The sequence below is a fragment of the Gymnoscopelus braueri genome (genome assembly GCF_963280865.1).
Source record: "Gymnoscopelus braueri genome assembly, chromosome: 4".
NCBI classification, from domain to species: domain Eukaryota; kingdom Metazoa; phylum Chordata; class Actinopteri; order Myctophiformes; family Myctophidae; genus Gymnoscopelus; species Gymnoscopelus braueri.
In genome coordinates this window covers 5,046,219-5,060,274 of record NC_137605.1, presented here as the reverse complement: position 1 = coordinate 5,060,274, position 14,056 = coordinate 5,046,219, and the positions used below count along the sequence as shown (strand labels likewise).

General features: G+C 38.8%; 1 protein-coding gene across 1 annotated transcript; it reads left to right on the top strand.

Moving 5' to 3' along the window:
• Positions 1–274: 274 nt before the first annotated feature.
• Positions 275–12,766, top strand: LOC308084455 (uncharacterized protein). The gene is made up of 6 exons (XM_080427120.1): positions 275–423; positions 3,358–3,447; positions 6,194–6,397; positions 10,690–10,832; positions 11,585–11,688; positions 11,792–12,766. The coding sequence occupies exons 1-6, from the start codon at positions 315–317 to the stop codon at positions 11,910–11,912; spliced, it is 771 nt and encodes a 256-aa protein (XP_080283246.1). The 5' UTR covers positions 275–314; the 3' UTR covers positions 11,913–12,766.
• The last annotated feature ends 1,290 nt before the right edge of the window (positions 12,767–14,056 follow it).

Here is a 14,056-nt window from a genome sequence, read left to right as displayed (position 1 = left end):
TTTCCATTGTGGTCCATTATAAAACAAATGACACTCTAGACTAGAGTCTGTAACCTCATTATTTGCCATGGTGTTGCGTGTTGTGTGTTGCGTGTTGCCGGTGGTCGGTAATTGTTACAACACAGAAAAAGATGTGTTGTCATCAGTGTTGTAAGCTAAACATCTGCATTTTTTAAAGTGAGGGGCAGAACAAACAAAAAATTAAAGCGGAAGAGAGGCACAGACATAAAAGAGGGACCGCTCCTCTATTTTGTTCAGTTTGTTAAGAGGTGGACCAAGTACCTGCAAGAGGAATTAGAGTCATAAAGGTAGAAATGGCTGAGGGTCCTTATGACAACCTTGACCTCCAGCAGATAGACGATGACACCTATGAAAGTATTGAGCCCAAGAAGGAGGAAGATCCACAGAAGATACTGCAGTCTGGTAAGAGATGTTACTAAAATTACAAATCACAACATTAGAGATGCACCGATTAATCGGGTTTTAGGTCAAACCGGCTGGATCGGTGCTCGGCCGGTCACGGTCATAAATTCCGATTTTATGCCGGTCAAATTGATACTGCGTTGGCACTGCGCAGCAACAGCATGATGATCAAAGTCGTGCGAGTCGACTCAGTAAACAATTGCAAGAGAGGCCCACAGATGGTGCTGATTACCTTTGAAATATAAGGATACATATATTAAATATATATATATATATATATTATGGAATATATTATATTCCATAATGCAGCTCGCAGTTATAGCCTAGTCAATGCCTTGACTCACTGTCACCACTGGTTTAATTCATGTGCCTAGAGACGTCTTGTCATCTATCCAGCTGTAGCCTATTAAAGCCTGTTAAGACTCGTCCGAAAGTTTAACAAAGTCCACTGAGCAACAGAGAGTAGTGTAACAGTCAGAGGTTAAAACAAATAGCAAATCTACAAGCGTGTGAGCTTGTAGATCTGCTATTTTTGGCTTTAGTCCTCCTCAGAAATGGGATGCTTGTGGTTAATGTAAAAAATATCGGTAGCACTTGCAATGCATCCTATGTGTATATAGTGCATCATGAACATACTTATAAGGCATTATAATCTTCTCATAACCCTGTATAATCAGATTTATAAGAGCTCATAAATACTCATGACTTATACTTATCAAGTGTTATAATACTTCATAATTGCTGCCAAACTGGGAACAATTGCTATGCATCCCAAATTATTTCTCATCGTTATAATCCATTATAATCAATTGATAATGCTTTATTATCACTGTTATAATGTGTCATAATTATTATAATGCATTATTATAATGCATTATACTACGATTATAAGTTATTATAAGCGGTCATTTGTTACTTTATGATCATTTGATGAGGCTTTATTATCACGTTTATAATGCCTTATTATCACTTATAATGCATTATACTGTGATTATAAGTTATTATAAAGTTTGTAACATTATGATCATTTTATAAGATGTTATTATTACATTTTTATCGCCTTTAAATCACTGTAATAATGTATTATAATTACTGTTATAATGCATTACACTATGATCATAAGTTATTATAAGTGGCCATTTGTTACTTTAAGATAATTTAATAGTGCTGTATTATAATGTCTAAAATGCCTTATACTCACTGTCATAAAGCATTTTAATCGCTGTTATAATGCCTTATTATTACTTATAATGCATTATAATGGATTATAACTATGAGAATTAATTTTGGGTTGCATACTGTAGCAAGTTTTACAAAGTGGGGAGCAATTATGAAGTATTATAATACTTTACATTAAGTCTTTATAACATATTGTATAATGTGTTATGATTGCATTATACGTTGTTATGAATATGTATAACTGTAATCATCACGTGTTATAAGCATAATACAATCCATTTATACTTGAACTTATAAGTCATTATATTAAGCTTTATAATGTTTCGTGGTTATGGTTATAAAGCATTATGATTATTTACAAGCTCTTATAAATGTGATTATAACGGATTATGATCAGCATTACAATGCCTTATAAGTATGTGTATAATGCGTTATACACATGGGATGCATAGCAAGTGCTACCCCCCTTACCTGGACTAGAGTGACATAAGGTAAATTTCTCACCTTGAAAACAATTAAATGCAGACATAATAATAATAATAATAATGAATTGCATTTATATGGCGCTTTTCTAAGTACTCAAACTTACTCAAAGCGCTTTACAATGGTTCATTCATTCATACAGGGGGGGGCATTGGGAGGTGGAGCGGCGAACAGTCGACGCCAGCGTCCCCACTTTTCCCACATTCACACACCAATGGTGGCAAGCTAGCGCCGACCGAATCATTGGAGGCAATGTAGGGTTCAGTGTCTTGCCCAAGGACACTTCGACATGTGGACAGGAGGAGTTGGGATTCGAACCGCCGACCCACGGATCAATGGACGACCTGCTCTACCTCCTGAGCCACAGCCGCCCTTAATGACATGTCCTGCTATGTGTCTGAATGGGAAAACTGTATTTATTTATTTTTGCTTTTAGTTCAAATAAGAAAATAATTTTCCATTAAGATTAGATTTTGTTTGTTAAAAAATATTACAATTTTTAATAAATAATAATTTCAATAACTGATCTCAATATGGACCCATAATAAGTTTTGCCAAAATCATGCAGCTCTATAACAGTGACAGCCATGACAGCAATGGCACAACAAATATATATATATATATATATATATATATATATATATATATATATATATATATATATATATATATATATATATATATATATATATATATATATATATAATGATAAAGGCTACAGTAGTATTCTTTTTAAAATTCTTCTTGTTTTTGTAATGACTTTAGGCCTTTCGTTGCATAGTTAGGGCATCAATATTATAGCCATATCATGATATTAGACTGGATATCGTCTGTGATTTTGGATATTGTACTACTATGATATGGCATAAGTGTTCTTTTCCTGGTTTACCTTATTGGTACTCTGTATTGGCAAATACACACAATTAAGTACTTGTACTCAGCCTGAAAAAAATCTAGTTAGAAAATAGAAAATCGCTATCGGTAAAACCGGTATCGGCAGGTCAGACTTAAAAAAAAAACGTAATCGGTATAGGCCAAGGATTTTTCAATCGGTGCATCTCTACACAACATACATCATTGAATACATTTGACATGTTTAAACAAGTGGTTCAAATATTGTAACTGTTCTCACTCTTTGGCTTTTTCACTCTCTCTCTCTGTGTGTGTGTGTGTGTGTGTGTGTGTGTGTGTGTGTGTGTGTGTGTGTGTGTGTGTGTGTGTGTGTGTGTGTGTGTGTGTGTGTGTGTGTGTGTGTGTGTGTGTGTCCTCCAGGCATGAGACGGTACAAGCGGGGTGGAGTCGGTGTTGTATTGCTTTGTGCTGTTCTAGCTCTCCTCAGCATTGCTGTCCCACTCTATCTCTGTAAGTCAAGTTTCATAACAATGTATTTTATTTATTGCAATATTTCATAAATATAGTATGTATTTGTTGTAGTAATTAATAAAGTAGCAGCAACATAAGCTGTAGCAGAATTGGTAGTTGGACATTATTGTCTCCGCCAGGCCGAAAGGCATGGCCGAGACTATGTTTTGCAACCTGTCCGTCCGTCCGCGCGCACGCTCGTGTGTGTCCGTCTGTGAACAGTTAATCTCCGAAACTGTTGGCTTGATCGCAGTGAAACTGTGCACACACACTCCCTGGATGCCAATTCAGAACCTCCGCCCCAATTCTTTCACATGGGCCTGTTATAGCGCCACCAGGAGGCCGCTTTTTGCAAAACACATTTTTTGAGATTTTGTCCAACATTATTATATATGTTCTGTATCTCGACTACATTTAAAATGAGGGCCTGCCCCTCACTGTACTTCGCGTTTAAATAAATAAAGGTTATGACGATGACTAGGCCGAGGAAGAAATACCACATTGATTTTTCTAATCAGCCACATGGTGACGCTATAATAGGCCAATTCATGTTTTTACATATAACTGCACTGATCTGTGTAAAACTTTGCATGTGCACTCCCTAGAGGTAAAAAAAAGAAGGAAAAACCTTTGCCCTGCATTTTACACATTTTTCGCAATTCTTTGCGCAACCAGGAGGCTAACTTATGTGAAACACATTTTTGTATATTACTCCTTCAGATTTCATCCAAATTTCACGCAAATCGGTACACATGATCTCTATAGTCATGTGATCAAGAGGGATCTGTTTGAGTTTTCATATTCCATCCTGATTGGCTAATACTGACATCTAAAGTTTGCAGGACTGTCCCGTTTTGAACAAAACGCCGCAAATCATGAACGCATTGTGGTGAAACATTGCACGCACATTCGCGCTATGTTGAAGAACAAATGCCACCCTTTCAACATTGCCCTATTATAGCGCCACCAGGAGACCGACTTTTTTTATATTACTCCTACAGATGTTGTCCAAACATCACGCAAATCGGTACATATGATCTCTTTAGTCAAGTGATCAAGACGGATCCGTCCGATTTTTCACGTTCCAGCCTGATTGGCGAACATTGCTGGCCCACACTAACCTACCTGACCTGGCGTAGACCTATGCTCCGGGGAACACTTTTTCTAGTTTTCTCTGTTTTGACAAATGTTGGGCACAGAAAAAAAAATGTTTAAGCTATATTCAGATATGGATACCGTTACATTTTCGGTAAACAATTAACATAAGCTGCCGGCATAGGCCTTAGGAGAGAAGTTCTCACATGTCCCATTTTTTGCGGAAAAGTCGAGTACAGTACTTGCTACCCAGATGAGATATGACAGTAAGCATGCAGACTAGGCATTGGTGATGATGAGAGTTAACAATATAGCATCCATCCATCCATGTGCAGGCTGGCCCACCGACGCCGAAAAGAAAGTGAGATACTGGGTGCATATGCCGCAGATGTGCGCTATTATACACAACGTGGTTACCCCATTTTTTCCGAGCAGGCACTGGAGAACCTGCGCCAGGTTTTCACCGCCATCCGGGAGGCAGGACTGCGGCTCAACCCTAGAAAGTGCAACCTCTTACAGCGTGAGACCAAGTACTTGGGCCATGTGGGACCAGAAGGCCTGTCTAGTGATCCTGCCAAAGTGGAGGCATTCAAAAATTGTCCGGTTCCCAAAACATCACGGCGTACACAGTTTGTTAGGCCCCTGCTCCTACTACTGGCGTTTCGTGCGTGACTTTGCCTCCATTGCCAGCCCCCTGCATCGCCTTACGGACAAGGGGCGAGAGTTTGCCTGAAGTGCCGGTTGCGCAGCAGCCTTTGCCCAGCTACACGACAGTTGCATCCATCCCAGCCACTTATGGACAACATCAATGGTATTGCTGAACCAGCTAGAAAGAGAATAGTGTGTAAATAGACAGTGGAACAGATGTTGCTTAATGACAGCAACATGAGCTGTGATACCCCTGCTGTGAGTTTAAACCTCTAGATAGAACAGTAATGATTGGTATTCTAAAATATCCATTACAACGGTCTCTCTCACACTATTGAAGCATGCTTGCTTTACCCCCCCCCCCCTGCCCCCATCAAAAAAAACACGGTCTATGTTGCTCTACCACACTCAACCATCTCTCTCTCTCTCTCCAGGGACGGATTAACCCCCGCACGGGGCCGCATATTCTTTAGGGGGGGGGCTAGTGAAAGTTACAGGTATGGTGTGTATGATATGAAATCCTTAATCATATTCCATCATATATGGAGCCCAGGCCCAGAGCCCAGGAGCCCTTGAAGGGCCCCAGGAACCCTTGTCAGGGCCCCAGGAGCCCTTGTCAGGGCCTCAAACCCAGCGAGAATCACTGCTGTAAATACAGAGGAGGGGCCCCGCCCACACATTTGATATTTGATTAACCTATACATTTCATTTTAGTAAATTGTCGATGGCCGCCCGGCGGCCCAGTTCCCCCGAAGGGCCCCTGAGAGCCTAGGGCCCCTGGGCCACGGCCCCGGCGGCCCAATGGCTAATACAGCCCTGTCTCTCTCTCTCTCGCAAGTTACACTCAGAATATGCAAGCAACATCATGACGCTGCCGGTAGCCTATCATGATGCTGCCGGCAGTTTTCTTCTCAAAGCTTCTTTTCCACAAAGATGCCTGATTGCATCTTAACTTTAAAAACAGCTGAGTCTTTGTCTATTGTCCCATTTTGGTGCTTTACAGATAATTCAGCCATTAAGCAGTTACAGACAAACATGACCCTGGAGAGAGACCAATGGAAGACCAGCTATGACAACATCACCCTGGAGAGAGACCAATGGAAGACCAGCTTTGACAACGTGACCCTGGAGAGAGACCAATGCCAGACCAGCTTTGACAACATGACCCTGGACAGAGACCAATGGAAGACCAAATACCTGTGTGCAGGTAAAGCAGGTTTAGAGAGATCACAAACCTTTCTGAAGGAAAATGTATTAGTCTATTATTATTGATATTTTAATTATTGTCAGGGAAGTGTGAATGGCATTAATGCTGAGTTCACACTGGTAGCTACAAAGATACAGTCTACCATTCATTTTCAATGGAAGCCAGAGACATGAAGATACAAAGATACATCTGACGTTTATAGCTGCTACAAAAGATACAACAGAAACAAAGATACAAAAAAGTTGAGCTGGTTTCAACTTCAGACACAAAGATGCAAATATGCTGTGTAGCTTTGCATCTTATCTTTTGTATCTGCCAGTGCGAACGCAGCATTAAAGTTTGAAATACTAAAAGAGATTTATATAAAAGATATATTTTTAATAATAATCAAATAATAATAAATAGGTTTACCCTCCTTTATCCCTGAATACTTTTATTAACCACTTGAACCCTACCGTCTATTTTCTGGAGAAGTCATACTAGGTGTACAGTACATACAGTACAGTGAACATAGCAGATCTACAAGCTCACAACATATTCACACAATATGGCAGCTTGTGGTGGACAGTTTCTCAAAATTAGAATTCCATAGTGGCAGTGTTGGGACTAACGCGTTACGTACGTAACGCAACTACTATTTGCGGTAGCTAATAACGTAACGCGTTACCTTTTCCCATTCAGTAACGCCGTTAGAGTTACTGTGATTTAAATGGGTACGTTACTTGCGTTACGTTATGTGATCCAAATGGACTGTTTTCTGCGGAGCAGCCTTCCTCTCTCTGCCTGTCATTTAACAGGCAGGGAGCCCACAGCAGCCAGCAGGCTGGATATAGCGGTCCCTCTCACTCTAACATGATGAAAAAGTGAAAGTGCTAGAGAGGACGATGATTGGTTAACACGGGGTAAAATTTCAGGTTAAGCCAATCAGAGACAGAGTTGGGCGGGTCTTGTCTTATGGGTAAATACACAGACACACAAACGCTTGCTAACACACACACGGCAACGCGGTCACCGGCACCACACCAAGGCCCTCATTGGAAACAAGTCCGCAAGGACTTTTATGAACGGACCTGTTAGACAAAGTATTTTAAATGTAACTGTGCTGTTTTACATTTTTTTGCCTAATAAAATATTAAATAAAACACACACACACACACACACACACACACACACACACACACACACACACACACACACACACACACACACACACACACACACACACACACACACACACACACACAATGGAAAACGACAGCAGCAGCAGCTTCACAACTTGGCGATTTAGACCACTATTTTTAATATGCAGGGATAAAAGATGCAAAAAATATTACTGTTAAATGTAAACTCTGTGCAGGACAGAAAGCATTATCCACATCCAATAACAGCAATGCCAATCTGCTGAAGCATCTAAAGTACATGGGGCTATAAAAGTGGTTCCCAAAGACCCCACCGTCTCTACAACCAGCAGTGATCCAGATGGAGCAACACCAGCTAAACAGACAAAAATCGTTTTTTTTTTTTAAATCGCCAGTGTCACCCAGAATCAACTAAACCGTTTGATTGCCAGGTATGTTATTGAGGAGATGCTGTTCAAAGAGAAGGTGTGCACATCCCACGCCTGTATTTGGGCCAGGTGCTGGACATCAAGGAATAATCAAGAAAAAGAAGGAGGAAGTCCGCACACTGTTCTCAAGCTCCAAGAAACTCACTTTTATTATTTATGCAACGGCAAATCAGGCAAATATTATAATATTTTCCTGATGAAGACCTAGAAGGTCGAAACGTTGCATAAATAAATAGAAAAAGTTAGTTTCTTGGAGCTTGATAACAGTGTGCGGACTTCCTCCTTTTTATTGAGGAGATGCTGCCCATTGCAACGGTTGAGTCTGTTGCCTTCAGGCAACTAGTCAGCCATATACCAGTGAAAGGAGTGAATTCAGGGCCACAGTGCAGAAAGACGTTTTCAAAGTACCTGGACATTGAATATGCCAAAATGGAAGTTGAGCTCAAAAATACATTTGTACAAGTGCACTACTTATTGAGGCTACAATAGATGCCTGAAGATATAGATGCCAAAGATGCCAGTCAAAATGTCTAAACATAACTTTTGTGTTTTATTGTTCCACTACATTTCATAATAATTGCTACAATGATAGGGAGTTGTCTTTTCTCTTCCTGTGCCACAGAAACACAAAAAAAAAACCCAAAAACCTTTATTTTTATTGTTGTTATTTTTAAAGTAAAGTAAAGTAACTAGTTACTAGTTACTTTTAAAATGTAGTAACTAATAAAGTAACAAGTTACTTTTTTGAGAGCAGTAACTGTAACTATAACTAGTTACTTTTTAAAAGTAACTTGCCCAACACTGCATAGTGGACATTGAACAGCAGAGACAATAATAATACATATTAATATTTACTATGTGCACAATAGCCAGCGGCAGTAGGCTACATGTATGTAAAGCAAACCTACATCAGCCATAGAACATGTCCATGCCCTAGAGGAGACTCATCGCAACTACATTAAAAGTGAGGGTAACTTCACATAATTGTGGGGGGTCCCCAGATGACAGTGAAGTGACAATTTAAGGAACTTTAACCCAATAACACCGGGAACTTTATCTGTGTCATTTTAATATTTATTTGGCGATTTAAAAAGTAGCAGATCTACAAGCTCATAGTGCGGCACCAAGTGCCGCGCTATGAGCTTGTAGATCTCGTAGAGCTTGTAGAACATAATATACGTACGTATATTCAAAGATTTAAAAAAAATAGCAGATCTACAAGCTCACGAGTGCCGCGCTATGAGCTTGTAGATCTGATTTGCTTAATAGCCAAAGTATGAAATAATGGTTAAAGTGGTTACACAGATATGTTCCCGGTTTTAATGGGTTAAGTCCTTTTTTAATACCTAAAAAAGAAAGAAAGAAAGAAAAGGACCCTTTGCTGCATCAAAAGTAATCAACAAACTATACTAGTAAAACTGGTCAAACATTGGCCAAATTCTCAAATAATATAAGAAAGGGGGAAAGGTTTTGTGTTGTGAGCTTGTAGATCGGCTATTTTCACAATTTTTATCTGTGAAACCGAGTCAACCTGAATGTAATGCCTCAACTACTATCCAAGTGCTTGTCAGGGTGGGGGGTCCCCTGTTCAAATAGGATTATTTTGGGGGGGTCACGGCCTGAAAAGGTTAAGCACCACTGCTCTAGTTTCATGTTTCATATCCATTTGACATTTAATGGCAGAAAACGTGCATTTAGTAAAATATCTCCACTTTCCCACGAGATTAAGACGGACTTCATTCTCTCCACTTCCTCCAGTGGGGGGGGGGGGGGCACACAATGTAAAGGTGCTTTGATGTGGGTGTGGGGTAATTAATGACTAGAATGTAATATGTCATCCCCACACTTTACCAAACACAATAATTTTAAGATTTCTTTGGCTATTCAAAAATGATAGATATACAAGCTCATAGCGCGGCACCAATGCCGCGCTATGAGCTTGTAGATATAATTTTTTTGAAAAATCATTAACATTTTTGAAAATCTTTGAATACATACTTTTTAAAGCGAACATTTGTAACTCAAATCTTTGCTTCTGGGGGGGTTACTTGAACAAAACATTTTGAGATGGGGGTCCGTGGCCAAATACATATAATTTAAAAGAGAACCACTGATATTATAGCAACATATGTTTTTTCAAAAAAACTGTTAGGATTTAGAAGACATTTGAATAATCCTTAGAAGCAAAGATTTTAGTTACACATGTTTGCTTTCAAAATATATATTCAAATATTTGCCCACATTTTCACGATTTTCCTAAAAAAGCTGATTTACAAGCTCATAGCGCGGCACTCGGTGCTGCGCGATGAGCTTGTAGATCTGCTATTTTTGAATAGCCAAAGAAATCAAAAAATTACACAGATGCATTCCCGGTCTTAATGGATTAATATGTACACATTCAGTAAATATTAGATTGTGAATATTTAGAGAAGACATATTTTTATTTATAATGACTATCAAAATCTAGAAATTGCCACAGACATGGACAAGTCTTGCGACATGTTGGTGACTCCTGGTTGTGAAGCGTTGTGAGCTTGTAGATCAGCTATTTTCAGTGAAGAGATGTGGTGTAGAGGGAAAAAAGGAGGAGTCCTAGTATAGTATAGAGCCCTGGGGGACCCCGGTCAATGAATGACATAGGGTTTAAGTGATAACTAATCAACATGTTAGAATTGATCATCAGTGCATTGAAAAGCCATCAGTAAAACTACTGTTTGATGTTTAGTCAAGTCCTGTCCCAGTGGATGGAAGACGTTTGGATGCAGCTGTTATTACATGACTACTGAAGTGAAAACCTGGGAGGAACATAGAGAACTATGTCTGAAGACAGGAGCAGATCTGGTGATCATTAACAGTGAAGAAGAACAGGTTAGTAGTGTGTGTGTGTGTGTGTGTGTGTGTGTGCGTGCGCGTGTGTGTGTGTGTGTGTGTGTGTTCTTGTATTACTATGCTTTCGAGGGCCAAATGTCCCCACATGTATAGTAAATAGTAAAATGAGAGAAATATACATTATGGGACTATTGTCCTGGTCCTCACAAGAGAAATGGTTGTTCTATGGTTTAAACATATAGTTTTTAGTTATAGGCTTAAAACTAGGACAAGCTTCAGGCTGGGGTTAGGGTTAGGGTTTTGTGAACATGTGAACTCAATACTGCCCCCATCTGGTGGAGTCAGGTTAACACATTTAGGGGTTACAGGGGTTACACGTCGCTGTCACACACCGAGAAAAAGCAGATCTACAAGCTCACACCGTGTCACAGCGGGCCACGTTGTGAGCTTTAAGACAGCTTTTCTCTGCTTTCAGGTTATTAGGGTTCAGAATGGTTTAAAAATGGTAAAAAAGGCATTCATAAAATCTGCATGGTAAAATGTTGATATCATCACAGGTATAGTAATACAAACGTGTGTGTGTGTGTGTGTGTGTGTGTGTGTGTGTGTGTGTGTGTGTGTGTGTGTGTGTGTGTGTGTGTGTGTGTGTGTCCAGGTGACACATAACTATGTGTTCACTATAATCACAGAATGACATCACATGCATGTGATGTCATTCTGTGATTATAGTGAAAACGTGAAGAACGTATCAGAGAAAATTAATTATGTTTCAATCATGTACAAATGATCAGGAATTCATCAGAGGATTGACCCCTGGGGGTGGATCATACATTGGTCTGAAAAGGATTTCTGGAAATTGGACCTGGATAGACGGAACTCCACTGACAACAACACAGTGAGACATTTTACATTTTGTTCTATTGTCGTTCTATCAAAGTCACTGTATGTGAGAGACTGAGTGGATGTGATTAATACACATCATGTTGTTTACTCTGCAGGTACTGGGCCAGTGGACAGCCTCGTAACCATGAAGACTGGAACTGTGCAGGATACTCGTACAGTGGTGGAGGATGGGGGAATGGGCCTTGTACACTCGGCTACGGTATCTGTGAGAAGTGATGTTTCTCTTAACTTCATTGATGAAACTGCAGCTTAGTGTTCTGCTTTGTCAAGTTAAACAGTAAAACAGTAAAACAAATCAAACATTTTATTGTACAGAAGTACAAACAGTTGTGCCATTACTCACCTACTGGATCTGTGAGAGGTAGGAGTGAGAGAGTTAATCAATCTAATCAATTTAATTCATTATAAAAAAGTAGTCGATGATTGAAAATGTCTTAAAATAATCAATTAATAATCAATCTCTATTTTAGGTTTGTCATTACAGATGAAACGTTTTAAAAACATTCAAACATTTTATAAAATAGTAAAAATAGCATATTTATGAGCTCAATGAGCTTGTAGATCAAAATGTTTGGTGTGCGAAAAATAAATGAATAGTTTTCTTTTTTTAATGTGTTTATAGATAATTCAAATAATTGAAAAGGTAATCAATAAGAAAATAATCAATAGTTGTAGTCCTGTGATGAGAAGTGATGTTTCTCTTAACTTCATTGATGAAACTGCAGCTTAGTGTTCTGCTTTGTCAAGTTAAACAGTAGTAATTAGTACCAAAAAAAACTCAAACATTTTATTGTACAGAAGTACAAACTTTTGTAATTACATTAAAGGAGTAGTTCACCCCAAAAAAATACTTATTTTCTATCAATTCCACACCCCATGAAGCCTTGAATTCATGGAGGTTTTGAGTTTTTTGTCTCATTCCTAAGACAATAATTTGATGAGCGGCGGAGTCTCTACAAGTCTCCTACTGGAGAACTATTATGACTGACTGTCATAATGTTGTTCTTGTTCTCTCTGTGCTAATGTGTGAGATGTAAACCATTATTATGACTATTGACCAGTGGTGGAAAAAGTACATGTTTTACTTAAAGTTGTACAATGCAAATTCACAACTAACGATTTTTAGCAACCTCTGCTGGTCACTACCGTCACTGCATACAATTTCCTTAGTCCTCGATTACCCAGAATTCCATTCGTTTTCACCGGAAGCCGGAAGCGTTTCAAAAAGCGATCTTTTAATTGTTTTATACTATCTACGGATCGTTTCTCTTAGCCAGTGGAGCATTAGTTACCATGAGCTGTGCTTTCTTTTTCTGTTCTTTTTCGATCTTCTAATCCTACATTCTCTTAAAATCAGCGTGAGGTTCCTTTTTGTATTAGCACGATAGTTCCTGGCCAAACAGGAAACCGTTGCGGTAGTTCCTGGCCAAACAGGAAACCAGTGCATTTCCACCTCCGTTTTCCGGCCAGATGACGTCATTTCCCCGGGAAAGTCCCCCCAGTCCACGTTCAATAGTATATATATAAATAATATAATATATAAATAAAAGGCTTCCGGGGGTGAAATGTGGGTGTTGTGAAACTTTTGCCACTCACAAAAGATATACAATTTAACTTTAGTTTTGTTGAAAACGTTACCTAGTATGCCTTTAAGTAAAAATATCAATACTGCAATGTAGAAATACTCTGTCCGGAATTAAAAATGTACTTACGTAAAAGTACAAAAGTATTGGTATCAGAATGTACTTAAAGTACAAAAGTAAAAGTGCTGATAATGAGAATGTCCCATTTCACAAGTTTTCAAATGTATAAAATGTATGAACAATCTTTTGAAAATAGCAGATCTACAAGCTCACAATGCGACGCATTGTGAGCTTGTAGATCGGCTATTTTCAAATGGCCGAAATGTATATAGGGCTGAAGTGATTAATGTATGTTTTGTAATAATAATCAAAATCTACAAAGTAACTAGTAACTAAAGTTTTCAAATAATTGTAGTGGAGTAGAAGTATAATATTTAACTCTGAGATGTAGTGGAGTAGAAGTAAAAGTAATGACAATTGGACGTACTCCAGTAAAGTAATAAATACCTGAGTCAAAATTGTACTTAAGTACAGTACTTGAGTAAATTTACTTAGTTACTTTACACCACTGCTATTGACTAAGTGTGGAGGATAAATGAACATGTTGCCAGCTGTGATTCATGTAGAATAATACACCATACTTCTTTTGTGATAAACTAGGATATCGTGGCTGTCGGGTGGAAACCTTGTATGTTCAAAACCACTAGTTTTCAGGAAATGTAAAAAAAGAGCCTGTGTTCCAATGATCAGTGTCTTTTTGGACCAATACTTCTTTTG